Raw genomic sequence first — 23,942 nt, 5'->3', positions numbered from 1 at the left:
GATCTAATTATGTGTTTTATTAGAGCCTGACTTATAAGGGACTAATAGGTCCAGGACTCTACTGAACATCTAAAGTGCAAGGGTGGGAGAAACTCAACCCTTCTTTGGCCTACCTCTTCTCTCCCGCGCTCCCCTTCCCAAGATAATTCTCCTCTTTCAGAATATCCAGATGCTTGCTTGTTGGGGCACAGAGAAAAGCACCTGGAGAAGAGAATGCAGGGATAAGGTTGCCTTGGGTTAAGCACCGTCCCCCCACTCACCACTTCAAACCATACCTTATCTCTGCCACATCTTAGATCAGGAGTGGGGAAACCTTTTTTCAGCTTGAGGACCACATTCATTTGGCGGCAACCTTTGGGGGAGGGTGGGGGGTCACATGCCAGCAGTGGGCAGGGCCAGAGGCAAAAGTGTCCAGAGCAACAAATCTGAATTTTTCCTATGTACAACAGGCTAATTTCTACACACAACCGCATATCCAGAGAAGGAAGAGTCATTATTGAAGTTCAAAGGCCAGGCAAAACACCCATGGACGATATCAAGCAAGGCCTGTGAGGGATGTGGCCTAGGGAAAGAGAGGGTGCCTCGGGAGGGGACATGGCCTGGGGAGCATCCCAAGGGGCAAATAAAGAGGCCTGGAGGGATGCATCTAGCCCCCGACCTTGAGATTCTGTACCCCTGTTTTAGATGGTTGGCAGACACCTGGGCTCCTCAACTCAGATCTCTATGAAATCTCTAGTTTGGCCCACAGTGCATGTACTTCCCCGAGCCCCAATTCGTAGGTCTCAGTGGCATGGGCACTGCTTCTCAGGAAGGAGCTGGGAGACAAGATTAGCTGCTATTTTATTATTATTATTAATATTTTGCAATCCTGGAGACAAGCATATGAACAGAAAGCTGGTGGTGGGAGGCAGGAACAGAAACATAGAAGGGGAAATTTAAGAGAGTGCTGACTCCTAGTTATTCAAAGTGATACAGACAAGAGAGTAAAAGAAGTAATACAAAATAAAACCTTCTCTGTTGTTGTGCCATGGCTTGGATTGCTCTTCCCCAGATGTGTGGTTGGCGCCTACATATTGTCCCTTCAGTACCAATTCAGAACATACCTATTTCCCAGGCATTTTAACTGTAGTAGTTGATGTGAATGTTATGGAACCTCTATGTGGTTGCTATTGAATTTTACTCAAATTTTGATTCTGCTTATTTTAACTGTCATAGTTATTGGTTGTGTTTTTTATATTGCTGTGATATATTTAATAGCTGCATTATTTATAGTGGGATCATTTATGATGAAGGATGGGATATAAATCTTATAAATAAATAAATGGTTTAGGAGTTATATCAGATGAGCATCATTCAATATACTCATGCAACTACCATCCACAAAACAAAATGTGGGGAGATTTCTCCCTCCTGGAAGCCCCCAATGGGTTACAGTTGTGTCCTGCATGAATCAGCATGCTCTATGTCCACACAACAGTGCCTCAACCAGCTTCACAAACTGTGGCAAGAGTTGTAGGACTGGTGTGTAAAATGGATAACACTTTAAATGGCTAGGATTACCTGTGCTATGGAGACTTGTGGGTTGCCTAGCAGATTTTTGAACATCCGTTTAGAGAGCCACTTGAGCTGGTGAAAGAAGGAAGTAGAGTAGGTGATTTCTCGACAAGTGGTCTCCTTTTGGCTCCCCGAGGACAGCTTTTCTAATTCTGTTTTGGTTTCTTCATAGGAAGCAGAACTGGAATACTTCTCTGCTAATTTCTCTGCCAATGACTTATTGTGACAGGTGCGTTCGTCAATGGTATCTTCAGAGTATAGAGAGGGGAGGAAATTGGTTACATTGAATAAGATCTTCTGGATCTATAGGAGTTGCTAGAGTACAAAACACAACAAAGAATCATCATGTGCCATGACTTAAAGACCAGCAACTTTGTCATGGCATAAGGTTTCATGGACTACAGACCACTTAGTCAGGTGAAGCCCTTTGCTCTTCCCTTTCAATTTGATTTTATCTTTTGTTTGACTGAAATGAACCATTGCTGAAATGGGTATATGAAAAACTATGAATGCCTGTACTTTTAAAATGAGAACAGTTCAGAATTACTAGTTACAAAAAGCTATGGGTATGCCTGTCCCTATGCCACAAGTCTGTGGGAGTGCATCAATCTATTTATTTATGTAGGGTGTTTCCAGACAGAGGCTGAATTTGCAAACGGGTCATTGAGATAACACAAACAAGTGATTGGCAACAGGTTGTTGTTTTTGCTTACCAGATTTTCCCTGGGGGAAAAAATACACTCTAGCATTTGATGCCAACAACATTGTGTGGAATATGATGCAAGCAACTTGCTTGAATGAGGAGCACTGATCCCTCAATAAACATCCATTTAGAAGCACGTTTAGATATTTTTATACTTTTTATCAAAGCAGCTTACAGTACAGTATTAACAGATAACTGCCAACAGATAGATAGAGGTGATCCAGTGGACATACTGTACTTAGACTTTCAAAAAGCGTTTGACAAGGTACCTCACCAAAGGCTTCTGAGGAAGCTTAGCAGTCATGGAATAAGAGGAGAGGTCCTCTTGTGGATAAGGAATTGGTTAAGAAGCAGAAAGCAGAGAGTAGGAATAAACGGACAGTTCTCCCAATGGAGGGCTGTAGAAAGTGGAGTCCCTCAAGGATCGGTATTGGGACCTGTACTTTTCAACTTGTTCATTAATGACCTAGAATTAGGAGTGAGCAGTGAAGTGGCCAAGTTTGCTGACGACACTAAATTGTTCAGGGTTGTTAAAACAAAAAGGGATTGCGAAGAGCTCCAAAAAGACCTCTCCAAACTGAGTGAATGGGCGGAAAAATGGCAAATGCAATTCAATATAAACAAGAGTAAAATTATGCATATTGGAGCAAAAAATCTTAATTTCACATATACGCTCATGGGGTCTGAACTGGCGGTGACCGACCAGGAGAGAGACCTCGGGGTTGTGGTGGACAGCACGATGAAAATGTCGACCCAGTGTGCGGCAGCTGTGAAAAAGGCAAATTCCATGCTAGCAATAATTAGGAAAGGTATTGAAAATAAAACAGCCGATATCATAATGCCGTTGTATAAATCTATGGTGCGACCGCATTTGGAATATTGTGTACAGTTCTGGTCGCCTCATCTCAAAAAGGATATTATAGAGTTGGAAAAGGTTCAGAAGAGGGCAACCAGAATGATCAAGGGGATGGAGCGACTCCCTTACGAGGAAAGGTTGCAGCATTTGGGGCTTTTTAGTTTAGAGAAAAGGCGGGTCAGAGGAGACATGATAGAAGTGTATAAAATTATGCATGGCATTGAGAAAGTGGATAGAGAAAAGTTCTTCTCCCTCTCTCATAATACTAGAACTCGTGGACATTCAAAGAAGCTGAATGTTGGAAGATTCAGGACAGACAAAAGGAAGTACTTCTTTACTCAGCACATAGTTAAACTATGGAATTTGCTCCCACAAGATGCAGTAATGGCACCAGCTTGGATGGCTTTAAAAGAAGATTAGACAAATTCATGGAGGACAGGGCTATCAATGGCTACTAGCCGTGACGGCTGTGCTCTGCCACCCTAGTCAGAGGCAGCATGCTTCTGAAAACCAGTTGCCGGAAGCCTCAGGAGGGGAGAGTGTTCTTGCACTTGGGTCCTGCTTGCGGGCTTCCCCCAGGCACCTGGTTGGCCACTGTGAGAACAGCATGCTGGACTAGATGGGCCACTGGCCTGATCCAGCAGGCTCTTCTTATGTTCTTATGTTCTTAATATTTATTTTATTTATTTATTATTTGATTTATATCCCTCCCTTCCTCCCAGCAGAAGCCCACGGTGGCAAACAGAAGCGCTAAAAACACTTTAAAACACCATAAAAACAGACCTTAAAATACATTAAAACAAAAAAACATTTCTTAAAAAAATCTTTAAAAAATCTTTTAAAAAAGGATTACAAACATATTATTAAAAAAACACATATTAATAAGCAATTCTAACAGACGCAGACTGGGATAGGTCTCAACTTAAAAGGCTTGTTGAAAGGGGAAAGTCTTCAAAAGGTGCCGAAACGATAGCAGAGATAGCTCCTGCCTAATGTTCAAAGGGAGGAAATTCCACAGGGTAGGTGCTGCCACACTAAGGTCCATTTTATATATTGTGCAGAATGAACCTCCTGATAAGATGGTATCTGCAGGAGGCCCTCACCTGCAGAGCGCAGTGATCGACTGGGTATATAAGGAGTAAGATGGTCTTTCAGGTATTCTGGTCCCGAGCTGTAGAGGGCTTTGTACTAGAACCTTGAACTTGGCCTGGTAGCAAATGGGCAGCCAGTGAAATTCTTTCAGCAGCGGGATTTCCTATATTGTGCAGAACGAACCTCCTGATAAGATGTCATCGGCAGGAGGCCCTCAACTGCAGAACACAGTGATCAACTGGGTAAATAAGGAATAAGATGGTCTTTCAGGTATCCTGGTCCCGAGCTGTATAGGGCTTTGTACACCAAGACTAGAAACTTGAACTTGGCCTGGTAGCAAATGGGCAGCCAGTGAAATTCTTTCAGTAGCGGGGTGACATGTTGGCGATACCCTGCCCCAGTGAGCAGTCTCACTGCCTCATTTTGCACCAGCTGCAGCTTCCGGATCAACCTCAAGGGTAGCCCCACATAGAGTGCAGTACAGTAATCCAGACTGGAGGTTACCAGTGCGTGAACAGTGCTCAGGCTATCCCAGTCCAGAAACTGCCGCAGCTATCTTAGCAGCCGAAGCTGGTAAAAGGCACTCCTAGACACTGAGGTCACCTGGGCCTCTAGCAACAAAGATGGATCCAGGAGCACCCCCAGACTACGGGCATGCTCTTTCAGAGGGAGTACAGCCCCATCCAAAGCAGGTAACTGACCAATTATCCAAACTTGGGAACCACCAATCCACAGTGCCTCCGTCTTGCTAGGATTCAGACTCAGTTTATTGGCCCTCATCCAGCCCACCACCGAGTCCAGGCACCGGTCCAGGGCTTGCATGGCCTCTTCTGATTCAGATTTTATGGAGAAATAGAGCTGGGTATCATCAGCAAACTGCTGGCACCCTGCCCTAAATCTCCTGATGACTGCTCCCAAGGGCTTCATATAGACGTTAAACAGCACAGGGGACAAGATGGTACCCTGCGGCACCCCACAGCACAGCTGCCAGGGGGCCGAAAGACAGTCACCCAATGCTATTCTCTGAGAGCGACCATGGAGATAGGATAGGAACCACTGTAAAACAGTGCCTCCAATACCCATCTCGCCAAGTAGGCCCAGAAGGATACCATGGTCTATTGTATCAAAAGCCACTGAGAGATCAGGTAAGAATAAAAGGGTTGCGCTCCTCCTGTCCGTCTCCCAATGAAGGTCATCCATTAGGGTGACCAAGGCCAATTCAGTCCCATAACCAGGCATAAACCCAGACTGGGATGGGTCAAGATAATATGTTTCATCCCAGAGTACTTGCAGTTGCTGCACCACAACCCTCTCAATCATCTTCCCAAACAAGGGGGTATTTGCAACCGGTCAGTAGTTGTCACAAACCAATGGGTCTAGGGTGAGCTTTTTCAGGAGTGGTCGGATCCCGATTCAGGTGTTACAGAGAAACAGAGCTGGGTATCATCAGCATACTGCTGGCACCTTGCCCCAAGTCTCCTGATGACCGCTCCCAAGGACTTAATATAGATGTTAAACAGCATTGGGGACAAGATGGTACCCTACGGCATCCCACAGCATAATTGCCAGGGGGCCAAAAGACAATCGCCCAATGCTATTCTCTGAAAACTACCCTGGAGATAGGATCAGAACCACTGTAAAACAGTACCTCCAATACCCATCTCACCAAGTCAGCCCAGAAGGATGCCATGGTCAATGGTATCAAAAGCTAACGAGACATCAAGAATAACAGGGTCCCCCTTCCTTCTCCCCATAAAGGTCATCCATCAGGGCAACCAAGGCCTATTCAGTTCCATAACCAGGCCTAAACCCAGATTGGAATGAGTCAAGATAATCTGTTTCATCCAAGAGTACTTGCAATAGCTGCGCCACAAACCTCTCAATCACCTTCCTAAAAAAGGGGTTATTTGCGATGAGGCGGTAGTTGTCACAAACCAATGGACCCAGGGTGCGCTTCTTCAGGAGTGGTCGGATCACCACCTCTTTCAGGGCTGCTGGAACCACTCCCTCCCACAACAACGCGTTGACCACATCCTGGATAAAGCTAACCAGTGCAAAATTCATCTCCATGTTGCACAGCAGGTGGCAACTCTAAAGAAACTGTTTTGCATACCTATATCAATTTCATCATTTTTGTTCGAAGCCACAGCTGTTGAGTCTCCATTAATGATATCCAGAAAGAAGTCAGCAGGATTGTTGTATGGTTCGCACTCATAACCTACAAAGAAATAAAATACTCACAGGTCATTCAACAAGGAGATGATGGAAATGTACAGCAAAGCACTTGGGACAAGGGATTCAGGCTCCAAATTATCAAACGTTTACACAGTACATGATTTCTCCCACTTGTGACCACATAAATACTGGCATAAATACTGGGTGGTTCATGACAGATGCTATTGGAGGTTGCTGATTCATAGGGTCGCCATAAGTCGTAATCGACTTGAAGGCACATAACAAAATACTGGCATTCCCATGCTTAATATAAGTAGGCTTAAATTGGTTTAAGGCTGGGTACACTGAATTACCCATGCACACCGTGTTAGGACAGCAAAAAAGTACAGTCATTCTTAGCAGATGCCCCTCATATGTGGCATTTTCTTCTTTTCAAAATTTGCCAAAACAACAGTTGGAGTATCTTTCAGAAGGTTTATAAAGGCCAACTGAAACAGAAGAGGCACATGGTATGGTCCTCCTCAGACTGTACCCCTTAACATGAGGCAAAGGGAGCCTTCTGGGCCAGACCCAAGGTCCTCCTGGTCTAGTATCCTCTTAGACTGTGGGGCCCCATAGCTTCCTTTAGGAAGAGAAAACAACATCGGGAGATCTGATCACTAATTACATATAGTTTGGCTCTCCATACCCACAATATTCAATACAGAGCCTTCTGAAACCTTACCAATAGATCTGAAATATTCTAGGGCATTCTGAGCAGGTCCATGATAGAGCATTCTTCCTGCAGCCAGTAAGGTCAATTTATCAAACAGTCTGAAGATAGAGTAGCGAGGTTGATGGATGGAAAAGATTATTGTTTTTCCCTGCCTGGCCATCCTGTAAACAGAGTAGGCAGCAAGAAAGATGTCAATTGGATTAAGGTTTTGTGAGACATATTGTTCCTGTAAGCTAAAAAACAGGTCAACATTATTATTATTATTATTATTATTGTTATTATTATTAAGGTTTATATCCCACCCTTCCTCCCAATATGACCTCAGAGCGGCAATATACAGTTGTGCAAAGTAAAGAGACCTTCTTACCCCCACCGACAACTCTGTGAGGTAGGGTAGGCTCACATAAATAAATAACAGGCTAAGTAGGGCTTTGAACACTGCTGGTCTCCCTGGTCCAACTCCAACCCTATCCACTAAATCCCAGTGGCTCACAAAAGAATCATAGTTTTGACATCACAGTTCCTTGCATCAAAGTTGAAGAAAGAGGTATTCTTTTATTCCAGACACAGCCAAAGGCTGATACTTTTTCTATAGATACCTTTGAAAGAGAAGCAGTACAGCATTGGCTGTGCTAGCATCCAATCCAGTAGTTGGTTCATCTAAGAACAAGATTGCAGGATCAGTAATAAGCTCCATTCCGATATTCGTCCTTTTTCTCTCTCCCCCTGATATACCACGAATAAACTGGGTTCCAACCTAATAAAAAACAAGAATTTCCATGACATTGTCTGACTGACAATCCTTCCAAATAGGAGTGTTTTCAGATACAGACATTGATTTTTATATCCAACAGTAGAAGACGGAATAATGAATTTGAAAAGGAAACTGCTTGACTTAACTCGAAATCAGTTATATGTCACAAGAGGCTCCTAGCACTTCCCAATCATTGCCTTCCTGGTGTATGCTACAACAAGCAGAATTGCAATAGAATTTTCATATTATCAGAGCATTGTACTTTTTCTATGTGTACATCTCACTATATTCCATCCCCAACATAGCTGCTGCGGTAGGGCCATCTGAAGTTAAGCATATTCAATGTTCTCTTTTATCACTAAAATGCTTTTTCAAAAAGGTAAAGGTGACCCCGCACTTATAGTGCGAGTCGTTTCCGACTCTTAGGGTGACGTCTTGTGACATTTACAAGGCAGACTGTATATATGGGGTGGGATTGCCAGTTCCATCCCTGGCCTTTCTTTACCCCTCAGCATATGCCGGGTACTCATTTTACTGACCATGGATGCATGGAAGGCTGAGTTGACCTCGACCCTTTTTACCGGAGATTCGACTTCCTCCTTCCGTTGGAATCGAACTCCGGCCGTGAGCAGAGCTTCGACTGTGTTACTGCCGCTTACCACTCTGCTATACTTTTTTTTAAAATAACTTTTTAATTGAATTTTTAATATATAGAAAATATACAATAAAACACATAGAGAAGTCAAAATACAGAAAGAGTAATTATAATATGGAGCATGGTCTAACCTCCATATCACTTCTTTTTCTAGGTTGTCCGGAAATAACAGCAATAGTTGGTTAATGGAAAAAAAGACCTCTACCAGGGAAAAAAGGGGGGATTTGTATTACAAAATCCATTGCCGTGCATAGGCTGAAGGTGGGGAGCGTCCATGTTCTGGTTGGTTAGTATAGTCAATAAAATCAAACCATATGGCAAAGAAGGTGTCGCTTTTACTCTGACCTTAGGCCACCCACACCTTTTGTGTTAATTTCTCCAGGAGAGCAAGTTGCCATGTGCGGTCATACCATTGGTACCTTTGAGAGGTGCCACCTAGGGTCTTCCATTCTGCCGTGATGACTGCCCGGGCAGCGACTAGCAGCAGTTGAATGAGCTCTTTAGATTTAAGATCTCTAAGAGCTCCTATACAAAGTTTAAGCAGAGCCATTTCCGGGTTCTCTCAACTGTCTGCTTGCTAATGCTTTTAATTTCAGTAAAAACCGCTTGCCAAAAAGATGTTACTTTTGCACATTCCCACCACATATGGAGATATGTCCCAATTGTGGTATGCCCTCACCAGCATGCGGTAGGGGACTCACATCGAATGCAAGAGAGATGCTTGGGAATGAGATACCATCTGTGCAGCACTATGAGTGCTGTCGCTCCATGTTGGGCTGAGGTAGTTTGGAATGGAGGCTTGTCCCATAAAGCATTCCAATCTGCTCCATCTATATGTACCCCTAAATCTCCTTCCCAGATCAGCCGTATGGCATCAGGGCTGCCGATATAATATTCAACAAGCATCTTATAGGTCTGCAAGATCAGCCCTTTGTAACGCACTGCATCTGAGAATACCAGATGTCCCCATTGGGTCAGATTCCTAGTTGCAGCAACCCTCACTGCTGGGGCACAGATAAATGAATTAATTTGGTTCCAAGTCAGCCAGGAAAGCCGCACCCCTTAAAATTTCTGTCTGACTTCCCACTCCATTAGCAGTCCACCCCATCTGTAAAAGTCATGAAGCCTATAAAGCTGCTGGGTCTTCCATCTAACCATCTTATTCAATCTATATTTGTTATAAAAGGCGGGGTGGAACGCCAAGGGAACCAAAGGAGACAAACCAGGGGCTAACAAAGGTGCCCTCACCTTCCATACCCGAAATACGGCGAGGGTGAAATCATTGTCTAACCAAGTGAGGGACTTGAGCTTCTGTTTATAAAAGGGGAACACACTGATTGGAACCCCCATTGATTTCTGTAAGCTCCAGATGCACCCATTGTCTCACTGGGTCTTCCAGAACAAATGAGACCATATGGCTAAGCTGGCAGGCTTCATAGTACACCTTTAAATTAGGGATCCCCCATCCCCCCAATGCTGGTGCCTATATAGAAAGACTTCCAAATTCTTGGCTTTTGAGATTGGACATAGCTATACTTTATTTTAATTAAAGAGAGGTACAGCATTATAATGCAACACTATATTGCAATAATACTAATTTTAATAATTAAAATCTGGTTACCACTGTTTTAGCAACATTGTTACTGAAAGTAATTGGAATGTTTGTGTGTTTCTCTTTTAATCTTTTGGGAGGGTTAGTTTAAAAAACAAAACAGCATTATAGCATTGTGCTATACCTCTCTTTCATTTTTTTTGTATAGCTGGGAGTGTGTTTTACTGATAAATGAAAGATCAATTTAAAAAGGAGAGGTCTGAAGATGGGACCCACCATAAATGGTATAATGTGTGCTAAGCTGTGATGGGTTCACCTTCTCAGTATGACACAGTCCACATCAAATACCCAAGCTTTAAAAAAGACACCTGTTCTTCTGGAAAAAAAGTATGACATTCTGCAATCTGAGAAAAGATGGAAGAACCACAGTGGAAAAACAGAACAATGGTGGAATGAAGGCATCCTATGGATGCCTCATAAAAAGTGAGCAAACAAATCATGACAGCTCCACACTAAACACTTGAAGTGATATCTAACATTACTCATTAAAGGTTGTATCCAATACTGCATGAATGGAATTCCACTCACAACGGGAGCTCTCCTTCCTTCCACGACTCCCAACCCTTTTGGAGCAGATTTTGAGGGTGCGGGGGAAGGGTGCAGGGAGGAGAAGAGGAAAGGGAAGTCCCGCTGCATAGATGGAATTCTGTTCAGCCGGTGCCATAGCAGCATTGGATACAATCCTAAATCTGTAATTTCAACAATGGTCTTTGGGATTAACATTGCATATCATCTCTAATGGAAGCATCCAGACGTTATCCAATTGTAAGAGCAAATCAGTTACAGTATGGGTGGTGGTGGGCACAATGAGGTTAAAATGTGACACTTCCACTCTTTAAAATTAGGTCACTCCCAGATGACCTCTTTATGGAACATTCACCCCAGTTTGTTTGTATAAAGTTGAAGGACATTGGTTATTTATTGAGCTTTCATTCTGATTTGTTTGCAGGAAGGTTATATATCAGGTCAAACAACTGTTGTCCCAGGCTTTTCAGTGCATTTTATCATCATTTTCTTTACTGCAAAAAAGTCTATGTATTTGGAAGTGGGTTTGTCATGCAAACCCTTCAATTCCACTTCAATTGCACAACCTGAATTTGCCAGTATGCCACTGAAATCCACGACAAAAATATCAACAGTCTGGAAGCACCCTTACAATTACAAACACTGAGCCATTACCTTTGAATCGGCCACTTTTGTCAATCCCAGCTCCTTGAGTATCTGGTCAACCCTTTCCTTCTTTTCTTGCTCCCTCACAGTCTTTGGCAATCGGAGGGCAGCTGAGAATTGGAAGTTCTCTCTCACGGTCAAGGTCCCCATCACCACATCATCCTAAACAATCCAAAGAAAACATTTGGACATGTGTCTCCACAAGGAGGAGCTCCAGGTGGATACAAAAGCCTCAAAGCATACGTGGAGCTCCATGCAAACATTCTCTATTCTAGGCTCTGCAATGCTAAATTAAAAATGAATTGGACAGTCCACTCTGCTCACACACCTAGTTGAATATAGGAAACTTCACTGCACCTCACATCGGACAATCCTGATTTATCACTGGCTTCTGTAAATGGTAAAATAATAAAATCAGATTATCAATTACGTACCTGTACAACGTATCCAGATATACATTTAAAATTGGCAGGCTGAGGAGCTCCATTGATTAGAACATCGCCACTCAAGCCATGAGGATCTTTCCGTGCAGCTAAAATATCCAGTAGTCTAGAACACAAAAATGACCTACATCACCAATTACATTATTAATTAATGTGTGCAATTAATGTGCACATTTAATTGTGTGTGTGTGCATGTGTGTAGAGTAACTCTTTCCCTGCCACTGCCCTCTCTGAAGCTGCTATTTGCATTTAAAAGGAAGCATCTATTGGCACCACAGAGGCTACACTTGAAACTAGCCTAATACTGCTCAGCACCACAAAATGCCAAACTACATGTTATATTGGGCACATAGTTTGGTGATGCATGTTTGCTTTTTAAACCCTAAATAGCAGCTGCAGGGAGGGTCAATCAGGATAATGGCATGCAGGGAGGAAGATTTAACTATTTCCCCCTGAGCCACATCCCACCCACTTCCAAAAGTTGCTATTTGGCAAGGATGAAAGCTTCTCTCCAGTGTGAAAATACACTTGTGGGAAGATTTTAATCAGGCTGGTGGTTCTGATCTAAGCCTCTATCCCATGTGAGTGCTAATTAAAGTTATTTAATAATAATTTTTAAAAAGCACAGCTCGCCAAACTAAGTGTTGGTTTCTTACATTTATAATCTGCATTCAATTTTACATAACAAGCATACTTATTTAAAACAGAAAATTAATAAAATTAATAAAAATGGAAAAATTGAAAATATTAAGGGGCTGTAGCTCAGCGGTAGAGCATCTGCCTTGCATGCAGAAGGTCCCAAGTTCAATCCCTGGCACCTCCAGGTAGGGCTGGGAGAGACTCCTGCCTGAAACCCTGGAGAGCTGCTGCCACTTGGTGTAGACAGCGCTGACCTAGGTGGACCAATGGTCTGACTTGGTAAGGCAGCCTCCTATGTTCCTACAGTATTATGTTCATACTTGATATGACATTAGAAGTTCTCAAATAACTATTTTGGATCTTGTGGAGAATGTGTTTTATTACACCAACACTAATGAATAAATGATGGGTAGCCAAGGTGGTGCCCTCCAGATGTTGTTGGACTACAGTTCCCATCAGCCCCAGCTATCATGTCCAAAGGCCAGGAATGAGGGGAGTTGTAGTTAGGGATGGAAGGATCTGTCAGTTTCAGTTTTCTCAGTTTCTCATTTTTCCAATCTTAAATTCAGTTTTTCAGATTTCTGCAGCAGTTTGCAATTTAAAACAAATCTACATGAAAATTCTTCCAACATTTTAGTGCGACTTTCTCCTAATAAAAACATTTTTGTATGGAGTTTTGACTAATGTACATATTTTTGCAAACAGTTTCTCCTAACACAATGCATTTTTGTATGTTATTTTCACTAATATTTTTATGTTTATGCCCACTTTCCCCTAATATATGTTAAGAGACCCCTATTCCCCTCACAGAGCTGCAATTCCAAGAGTTTTGCAGGGACTGACTCTTCCACCATTCTGGGAATTGTAGCTCTGTGAGGAGATTCACTAATAGGTAAAAAAACCTTGTGGTTTAAGAACGTACCTATAGCCAACAGAAATTTCTATCAAACTTTAGAAAGCAGGGAAATTGGGTAGCTATAGTGAATGCACCAGGGGAGCAGGAGACCTGACCTCCTCTCTGAGATATTGGACTGCCCTACACATTTGTCAAAATGCAAACACCATTGGGGTTGGTCTTTCACAGTCCAATCCACTTTCTGTGTAGCTTGGAAGAATTTGGTAACATGTGACTCTGAGCGTACGGTGAGTGGTGGCAATACCTGCCATCTCCAAAGATGAATTACATTTTTATGTTTGTTGGTGTTCTTCTTACTTTGCTTCATCCCTGTGTTACTCTTGTTTCTACAGAGAATCTAATCTAGACAAATTTATTTCTCTTATTATTCACCCTAGAAACCTGTGTCAAATTTATTTTTATTAATTTCGAAGCCTCCCACTGTTTTATCTTGTGCAAACTGAGACACTCCTGATATCCACTGGAGACTATTCTGCAAAATAGTCATTGCCATTATTCCTCAATTATTTTTGGCTTTTTTTAGTGTAAATTTTGCGAAGTGTTGCTGTACTTCACATATTCATTGAAACAGAAGCAAAAGAAAATGATTTCCTATAGGAAACTTCACTAAAATTGCAAAGTAAATCAGACATAAAGTGACTATCTGAACTATGTCAACTGTCTTAATAATGTTAACCTTTATTAAATAGTGTTGAATAAATGTTAAATAAAGTGAAACTGACCACAGGGGATGGGAAGGGGAGGAGGAGGGAGGGGAGGAAGGGCGGAGGGGAGGAAGGGCGGAGGGGAGCAGGAAGGAGGGGGAGGGGAGGAGGGCAGGTTTGATCATTTGCATGTTTATTGAGTTTAGTGGGATTTACTCAAATGCAGTCATGCTTAGGATAGGTGAAAGTAACCGGGGGGAGGGAGGGAGGGCTGGAGAGCCAGCCCTAAAGGGCGGTGACATTGGGCCCTGGCTGAGGGCCTGTGGCCCAGGGCCCCTCTTTAGGTTGAGAGAATAGCGCTCCCTTTCCGCGATCCGCGGCAGAATCGTGGCCGCAGATAGCACCGTCCGCACATTCTCTCTCTCCACCTACCTTTCCTGTGTTTTGCAGCTGCACGCACAGCGCTGCCCTTAACCAAAATGGCAGCTGAGGTTTCCCTAAGAGGCTGAAATGTCTGCCGCCATCTTGGTTGATGGCAGCCCTGCATGTGCATAGCACACATGCGTGCCATCAACAAAAATGTGGGGCTGTGTGGGGATTGAACCCTGGTCTCCCAGGTCGTAACCCAACACTGACCTGGGGGAGGGGCAGGGAGGGTAAAAGGAGGGGGGAGGAGATTCGGTGGGTGGGCACTCGGAAGAGGGGAAGCCCCTTTCCCTTCCAAAAGGAAAACATTGTGAACAGTATCATTGCTTTTCAGCATTTCCCACATTTTTTTATTCTACAGCAGGCACATGTAGCCTACCTCCCAAATTTAAACCAAAGCTGTCCCTGGTCACATCCACACCAGATCTTTATTTCACTTTAGACAGTCATGGCTTCTCCCAAAGAATCCTGGGAAGTGTAGTTAGTGAACGGTGCTAAGAGTTGCTAGGAGATGCCCAGTTCCCCTCACAGAGCTTCAATCAGAGAGGCTGACTGTTAAACCACTCTGGCCACTGGAGTGCTGTCAGGGGAATAGGAGTCTCGTCTCAGCATCCTTCACAAACTACACTTCCCAGGATTCTCTAGGAGTGATTGTTTAAAGTGGAATAAATGTACAGTGTGAATGTGGCCTCACTTAAGAATTCTCTATAGCTCTACCTGGCTTTCCCTGGTCAAGACTAAAATATTGAGTACCATTAGCACATACTCATCATTTAAACAGCTCCACTGAGAATCAGAGTCAGGGACATGGTCACAGCATTTTACAAGAATCGTATGAACAGTCAAATACTCCAGCAAAATTGTTCAGGACTGGACTATGACCTTCTTGGGCTTCAATATATGAAGCCACGTTTTCTGTCTAGATAAATTTATTTTAGTGAAGGATAGTCACTTTAGTGAAGGATAGTCACAGCGCTACTCGTACTTGTCCTTTGTTCTTCGCCAGTAGCTCAGTGAGTGCCTTCTGACCTGGGGGTCTCATTTTCCAGCACTATCTCGTGTTGCATTTTGGATACTCTGTTCATAGGGTTTCCGTGGTAACAGATATCAGAGGTGGTTTACCATTGCCTTCCTCTGAGTTTGGATGCATCTTAGTCTGGTGTTTCAGCTTTGACCATTCCACCTTGGGTGCCCCTGCTAGGAGTCTAGCCTCTTGGTCTACAATCTTGACGGCATTGCTCTTAGCTTCTTCAACACTCTGAAACCCCCTCACCACGTTAAGGTGTGCATCCTAGAGGGGGTAACTACCCATAGCTGTTTAAAACTAGCCATACCTCTTTAAAAGGCTTTGGGACTTGGTGATTCATGCCACCCCCTGCGGTAAAAGAACTAAATTGTCCCCCAAAATGACCTACATCACCCATTACATTATTAATTAATTAATGTGTGCAATTAATGTGCACATTTAATGGTGTGTGTGTGCATGTGTGTAGAGTAACTCTTTCCCTGCCACTGCCCTCTCTGAAGCTGCTATTTGCATTTAAAAGGAAGCATCTATTGGCACCACAGAGGCTACACTTGAAACTAACCTAATACTGCTCAGCACCACAAAATGCCAAACTACATGTTATATTGGGCACATAGTTTGGTGATGCATGTTTGCTTTTTAAACCCTAAATAGCAGCTTCAGGGAGGGTCAATCAGGATAATGGCATGCAGGGAGGAAGATTTAACTATTTCCCCCTGAGCCACATCCCACCCACTTCCAAAAGTTGCTATTTGGCAAGGATGAAAGCTTCTCTCCAGTGTGAAAATACACTTGTGGGAAGATTTTAATCAGGCTGGTGGTTCTGATCTAAGCCTCTATCCCATGTGACTGCTAATTAAAGTTATTAAATAATAATTTTTAAAAAGCACAGCTTTTTAAGGGGCTGTAGCTCAGCGGTAGAGCATCCGCCTTGCATGCAGAAGGTCCCAAGTTCGACTGCCTTCGAGGATCTCGACTTATGGTGACCCTATGAATGGGGTTTTCATGGTAAATAGTATTCAGAGGGGGTTTACCATTGCCTCCCTCTGAGGCTGAGAGGCAGTGACTGGCCCAAGGTCACCCAGTGAGTTTCATGGCTACGTAGGGATTTGAACCCTGGTCTCCCAGGTTGTAGTCCAGTACCTTAACCACTACACCACACTGGCTCTCTTATATGTATATGAAGAGGAAAAGAAAGGAAGAGTGGAAGCTTATGTAGACATATTAATTGTTTACCATTTATATAGACAAAGAGAAAAAAAGTCCTCTCAAGACTCAAAAGCATAAAGGACATTCACTACATAAAAAAAAATACAGCTAATCATTTCCCACTTCCTGTCAGTTAATTGTAAATTACTGGAAGAAAAACATCTTGACCTTGTAATTTCCATATCTGCCATTCTGGTATTAGATAAACTTTGCTCACCTTTCCATAAACTCTGTGCCTCTTAATATCCCTTCTCTCCTGTGCCCAAAATAAGTAAACTTGTCCATTATAGCAAGTTCTAAACACTTATCCAGCCATTCATTTTCATTAGGAGTTTGTGCCATTTTCCCTTCTCCTTTTTTCATTTTATTCATTACATTTCTGAAATTTGAATTTTCACACAATATAAATAAAATAAAGAGAAACAATATCAGATCTTTTTTTTTTTTTTTCAATAATTTTTATTCAGATTTTCATAAAACATACAAGACAAAATCATAAAACATTCAAAGACAAAAAACAAAATCAAAAATAGTTAAACAAAAAGAAAAAAAGAAAAAAAAAAACAAAAATAAAAAATAAAAAGTAAAATATTGACTTCCCATTTGTCAAAGATCAAATCAGTTATAAGTCTATAATATATAACAATCCTGTCTCTTAAGTCATATTATAAAATCACTTTCCTCCAGTAGTTATCTTACTTAATCATCAAATCTCATAAACATTACTTTATTCTTTCCACAAAAAGTCAAAGAGAGGTTTCAATTCTTTAAGAAATATATCTATCAATTTTTTTTTCCAGATAAGCATATCGATTAATCCATCTCATTACTAATTATGATAATCTTATTGTCATAACCATAGTCAAAATAAACATTTCAATTAATCCATCACATCAGAATCTGTTAGGTTCAATAATTTCAGTAGCCATTGTTCTATTATCTCTATTAGTTCCATTTTCCATCTTCCATCTTCAGTAGTCTTGTTAAGTCCAGTAATTTCAATATCCAATCTTCCATTATCAGTATTCCATAATAATCTTGCTGTCAAAGCCATAGTCATATAGTAAGAGTCTGATGGGAATTACCTCTATCCCAAATATTTTCTTGCCATCCATTCTGAATAGGTTGCTGAAATACTGCTGTAAAATCATATCTCTGTTCTTTTTTTCAAAATACACTGGGTCATCTCTTAAAAGTTTTTCCATTGTCACATGGCTGCAGTTAATTCCATAGATTTTCTCTATATTGGGCTCCATCACATCATTCCAGTCCAGAAGATTATCCATGCCATTGATAACTTTATCTCTAGAATCTTCATTCATTTCTTCAGAGATAACATTGAGTTCCAAACAATAGATTTTATTTCTAAAGTCCATAGACTCCAAATCTTGTTCCTGTTCCACGTTGGTTCCAATCTCCGGGATCTCCTCTCTCACAGGGACCCCTATTCCAGTCTCCAGGGTCTCCTCTCTCACAGGGACCCCTGTTCCAATCTCCGGGGTCTCCTCTCTCACAGGGACCCCTTCCAGGGTCACCTCTCTCACAGGGACCCTTATATCTTTAATCTCCTGCTTCATTTTACTCAATTCAATTTTCATTATCTCAATCTCATCCATTATTTTCTGAAACATAGTTATTTCCAGATTTTCAGCCACTTTCTTAATTGCCATTTTAAAAGAAAAATATAGGAAAACCACTTCTTATTTCAGCAACAATTGGGTTAATTCTCCAAACTTGGTGACATCACAGTATAAACAGAGCAGACAGCCTTATCTCTCCAATAGTTAAGTAAACAAAATGCAGTTCCCAGGATCGAAACAATTAATGGCAATCGTCAAGAAACAGATTCGTCAAAATAAAATAGACCAAAAAGAGAGTAGTCTCAAAACAGTATAATATTTTTCAAAATAAAAATCTGGAATAGAAATCCCTCTTCTGTGTATATCTTTAGAATGCAAATCCAGGACAGCTTTTTGCAACAAAAACAGAGATAAGCTATTAATTAGTGCGTAGCAGAGAGAAGTTATGGCTCCCCAGTGAGATGTCAAAAACTGATCAATCTGGCAAATCTCTTTTAAACAGCAACAATTTAAGTCAAGTAAAAGAAAAATATAGAAAGAAGGGTGCTTGCCTGTTAGTGCGTTCTCTCTTAGAAGATAAGATGAACGTTCGCTTTAACAGATAGAGCTTGCTGTTGAAAATCCGTCCCACCTTCGTCGGCTGGACCTCGTCCCATAAATTAATGAGATCTGGTCGTCCCAACAAAAATAGGCTTTGAGGTTAATCTCTTCGTTTCTCCCTACCCGGGAGAAGTTTAATCAGTCAAAAAAAAAAGAAAAAACTGACTGATATATCTGAATAAGCTTCTTTTGAGGCAGGAGCCCGTCTCAAAAGCAGGCACAGGCTAAGTCACCCTTCCCGGAAGTCACAATATCAGATCTATAAGAAAAGAAACACCCTCAAGCCTTCACTCCCTAGAACACCTGTTTAATGATAAAATCTTGTTAATCACATCCTCACAGACAAGGCATACATTGATTTCAAATAAGAATTAAAAAAATTATACTACCCATAGCTCTTTAAAAGGCGTTGGGACTTGGTGATTCATGCCACCCCCTGCAATAAAAGAACTAGATGTCCACCAGGCTGCTGTGAAATCATCTTTTTCTTCTTTCTTTTTCACATTTATAACTTAATCATGAGCTTCTCCGGCAGGGCAATTTCCCATAGTTCTTTATACCAACAATCTACTGTTAGTCCCTTCAGTTCTCTCCAAAAGCAAACTATTATACTAGTTGCTATCAACATAAAGCTTATCAGTTTCTCATAAAGAGTCTCACAATTGTCCCCCCCCCAAATAAATTTAACAATGCCAGTTCTGGAGTGAGAATGAGGTTTTGGCAGTTCTTTATAATCTCTTTCACAATACAAACCCCAAACAAGTGCACTTGTTTACATTCCCACCATAGGTGTTTGTAAGAACCCAATGCACCGCACTTCCTCCAGCAATTGGGGGAAGAAGTTTTAGTGATTCATGCTATTTAAGTGGGGTCATGTGCCATTTTCTACCTTCTGGCCCATACGACTTTTGCTGCTGTGATCATTATACCTACCAGTGATTTAAGACAGTCCAAAATGATATCTGGAATTACTTTAAAAGATTATCAGCATCAAAGCTAATCTTAAGGGGGAACCTATTATATCTAAGATAACATGGATTATGTGGGACCAGTATGTCGAAACAATGGGGCAATCCCACCACCTATGTCTGAGATTGGCATTAACAATGCGGCATTTCCAGCATCCAAACTATAGTTACAGACTGCATTTTGTATAAATATTCTGGTGTCAGATACAGTAGGGCCTCGCTTTGCAGCGCTCCGCTTTGCAGCGTTCCACCGATACAGCAGTTGTCAATTGCGGAAAGGCCCCGCTCCTACGGCGCTTCTTCCGGTTTTATGGCATTTTTCAGGCGTCGGATGCCATTTTAGACAATGTTAGTCAATGCGTTCCGCTTTACAGCGGATTTCGCTTTACAGCAGCGGTCCGGAATGGAACCTGCCGTATGAGTGGGGCCCTACTTTACCATCTTAGCATCAACTTATATTAGGATTCACATACAAAGAGAGAGAGAGGTCTTATCAATCAAATTTTAATCCACATGTCTACCGGGAGTGCCCTTCCTGTCTCTCTCCCATCTTTTCCTCAAAACAGGTTCTTTAGCTTTCAAACCCAACAATATGTTGTCATTGGTTGATAACAGTCTTATCAAGCACCTCTTCCCATTTAGTCACTTCGCTAAGGATCAGCCTTGGGCTTAGTAAATTAATTACAAAATATCTTATCTGAAAATACCAGAAGCACAGTGGAATCCAACCTAATGTTTTGGGTTTTTTTTCAAACATTTTGGATGTGGCAGGGTGTTCACAGGTCTTATAATAGAGGTCCCACTGTGAGATTCCCAGACTTAGAATGTGTTTATATTTATCCCACATCCTCAGTAATTGTTGTGGAACAAAAGTCTGCTGAACTGAGATGTCCCTTGCCCTTATAGGACACCAGGGAACAGAATTCAGTGAGATAGCTACAAATTGTTGTTCCAGGTTATATAATATCCTATATTCTGGGAAAAGCCATACATGGAGCCAGGCAAGCTGCACAGCCTCATAATACAACCCCAAGTTTGGAACAGCCAGTCCTCCCTTTTGCCTTGGACATTTCATAGTATTGAAATCTATTCTGGGACATTTCTCATTCCAGATAAAACTGTCTAGGATCCCATGCCACCTTTTCAATTCTCTGAAATCAATAGATAATGGCAATATTGTGAACTCATACAGAAATCTTGGGACAATTGACATCCTAATCAGAGCTTGGAAAAGTTACTTTTTTTTAACTACAGCTCCCATCAGCCCAATCCATTGGCCATGCTGGCTAGGGCTGATGGGAGTTGTAGTTCAAAAATAGTAACTTTTCCAAGCTCTGGTCCTAATGGAATTTAGCATGGCTAGCCTGGATAAATTTAGCTTCTGCCATCTACTGAGCTCTGCTTTAGTTGCTTGTACCACAGTGTCATAGTTCAATTTAGCAACTTTGTTCACATCAGCTACCAATTTTATATCCAGATATTTCACTGGGTGATCGAAAATCTTCAACCCATAGTTTTACTCAATGAATTGTTGTTCATCCTCTGCCAAGTTTATAGTCAGAATTTCTGTCTTCTGTTTATTAATCTCGTACCCAGAGATTTTACCAAATGGATCAATTATACGAAAGACTGGGGCAAGACTAGCTCTATAATCAACTATAGAGAGCATGACGTCATCCGTATAAAGAGTGATCTTGATCTGAGACCCTGAGGCCTCAATACCTTTAATTTGTGGCTCCTCCCTGATAGCACAGGCCAGTGGTTCTGTTGCCAGGGCCCTCTTTTTAAACTCAACTTGTCAGCCTTTTATACAGCCTTTGCCACCAGACTTGAATATATTGACTTTACATCATTGATAAACCTAGGTGCCACATTGCAAACTTTCCTCAACTCAAGTATGACCACTCCACTATATCAAAAGCTTTAGTGGCATCAAGACCGGGAGTCCTGTTTTTCTTCGTTTGCTGACTTGACTTCCTCCTCTGTAATTGGACCTTTAATAGATTGTCCGCAGCTGTAAAAGTAGGAGTATGCAAAGTTCCCAGAAACTGACTTACATTGTGTATTGATGGGTTTTGAGATGTATATAGGTCTTGATAATACTTACAAAACTCACCAATCACCTTCCTATCGGTCTTTACTTGTCCCACAACTGTCTAAATCATAGGTATCAAATTTTGTTTTTGCTGCTTTGTAGGCTGCCATGCGAGGAGCTTATTTTGTTTAGCCGCCTTTTTTAAATACCATTGTTTTGTCATTGCCAAAGATTTCTCTGCAGTCATCGTATCATGCAGGTCAACCCTATTTTTCAATACAACCAACCTCTCATGGCATCTGAAAGATCTTGCTTATACATCTTCTCTAGAACCTCCAACTCCCGTACCAAGTCATTCCTTCTGATTTTATGCTGCTTTCTCTTCCCCATTCCAGTATTAACCAGGACCTCTTATTACTATTTTAAAGACATCCCAGAGACTCACAACTAACTTTACAGAGCATTTTAAGGCCAACTGAAGGGACTCTGCAGTCTCCATGTCCTAGCCAGTATCACCCAAGCCCCAGTGGATTTCCCAAGGCCTGGGATTCACCAACAGTTGGCACAACAGATAAGGGATTTGGTTATGCTGGTATGTCAAGATATTCGGCACCCATCCTCCATAAATTCACCCAGTGGCCTTAAATAACTGCAATTATCTTGAGCTGAGTTCCTCATTTGTAATATAGGGATAATAATACACCAGTATACATAACAGGGTTGCTGTAAGAATTAAAGAGATAATGTGAATGTAGGTGAAACACAGTGGACACTAAAAGCACTATATAAATATTAAGTATTATCATAAAGGAATGAAACTGAGCACATAGCAAGAAATACATACTTGATATCTCTCAAAATGTCTTTCTCAACTGTTTTTCGGCAATCTATAAAGCCACTCTTGGTCTTCATTCTATAGCAAATGTTGTGAAAGCTGACAGTGGTGGCTTTCATCAAATTCTTGCTTGGGATGCCATTTGTACTGGATTCTGACATTGGGATACTGACTTGTGGATTTTGAGCCATCTTTATGAAGAAGCTTTACACCTGTGAACCATAAAATGAACACAGATTATGATATATGCAAGTGACAAATTTCAGACATATAGGCTCCCACACTACTTCTCACTGACATGTGACAGAAACAGCATGAATGAAGCTCAGATGTCTCATACAAAAGTCATCTAGGAGTACGTAAAGATTTGTCTTTAAACAGGATTTGGTGTGTTTTCCCCTCCTGCAGAGCACACCAAACTTTCTTCCATTGTCACAATATATTTGGCACATATACTTATTCACAGTTCAAACACTGATCTCATTCAACCATCCCTTAAAAAAGAGAATATTTTTATTAAAGTTTCAGCATTATAAGAAAACAAGGTAGAAGGCAGTGTATATGGCCTGCTTCATAGCATAATGACAAAGGGGGGAAAAGCAATCATTATACAATAAAGTATAAAAAGAAGGACTAAAACAAGATAAAAAGGAGCAGATAGGCATAACAACATTAAATTGGAAGAGAAATGAGGGCATACAATAGTAACTAAGCAGGTGTTGTCTATTTGTGTTACATTACACTATAAGTTCAACATACAAGTCCCACACCATACATGTATTGTGCATTGCCTCAGGGAATGGAGATTATAACTAAAGAACAGATCGTCCGAGTGGTCAGAAACATAAATAGTAAGAAAAGTTAATTTAGCAGTATAAGATTATCCAAGAGTATTTTTCCATAAGGAAGTATGTATGGAAGATGGGCTCTGATCATGTTCCTTACTTGCAATAAAGCTTATAACCATGAACCATTTTGTATGGAACGTGTGCTTTTTTGATGGGTTTTGTCACTTTCTCAGTTGCTAGATTAATTTCTCCATGAGTGCTACATTCCATAACTGGTTATACCGCTCCTCAATCAGGTTACAATCTATTTTTTTCCAGTGATGTGCAATAACAATGCGAGCCGCTGCAATGACGCTACCAAGTCTTTAAACTGTACTGTCTTATGTTCTTGGTGAAAAATCGATAGTGGGGCCATAAGGGAATCAGGAGGTAATTTCTGTCCTGTGATAACACCAGTTTCATTACACTATTTTTTCCCAAAAAAATCTGGATAACTGGGCAAGTCAACCATATATTATACTGCCACAAGAGTGGCTGTATACCATA

At 41.5% G+C, this 23,942-nt stretch overlaps 1 protein-coding gene across 1 annotated transcript in view; it reads right to left on the bottom strand.

Annotated features, from left to right (window-relative positions):
* Positions 1-22,799, bottom strand: part of LOC133363680 (broad substrate specificity ATP-binding cassette transporter ABCG2-like) — a 46,206-nt gene extending 23,407 nt beyond the window's left edge. Inside the window, exons 1-7 of the mRNA XM_061582948.1 lie at positions 22,618-22,799; positions 11,721-11,835; positions 11,296-11,448; positions 7,695-7,852; positions 7,105-7,256; positions 6,319-6,423; positions 1,561-1,802 (exon numbers count right to left, since the gene is read on the bottom strand). Of these exons, the coding sequence (XP_061438932.1) occupies positions 1,561-1,802; positions 6,319-6,423; positions 7,105-7,256; positions 7,695-7,852; positions 11,296-11,448; positions 11,721-11,835; positions 22,618-22,799 (1,107 nt within the window). The remainder of the gene's footprint in view (positions 1-1,560; positions 1,803-6,318; positions 6,424-7,104; positions 7,257-7,694; positions 7,853-11,295; positions 11,449-11,720; positions 11,836-22,617) is intronic.
* Positions 22,800-23,942: the final 1,143 nt, after the last annotated feature.

This window comes from Rhineura floridana, chromosome 9 (genome assembly GCF_030035675.1).
Source record: "Rhineura floridana isolate rRhiFlo1 chromosome 9, rRhiFlo1.hap2, whole genome shotgun sequence".
NCBI classification, from domain to species: Eukaryota; Metazoa; Chordata; class Lepidosauria; order Squamata; family Rhineuridae; genus Rhineura; species Rhineura floridana.
The sequence above is the reverse complement of the archived record's forward strand: the minus strand, read 5'-3'. Positions and strand labels throughout refer to the sequence as shown.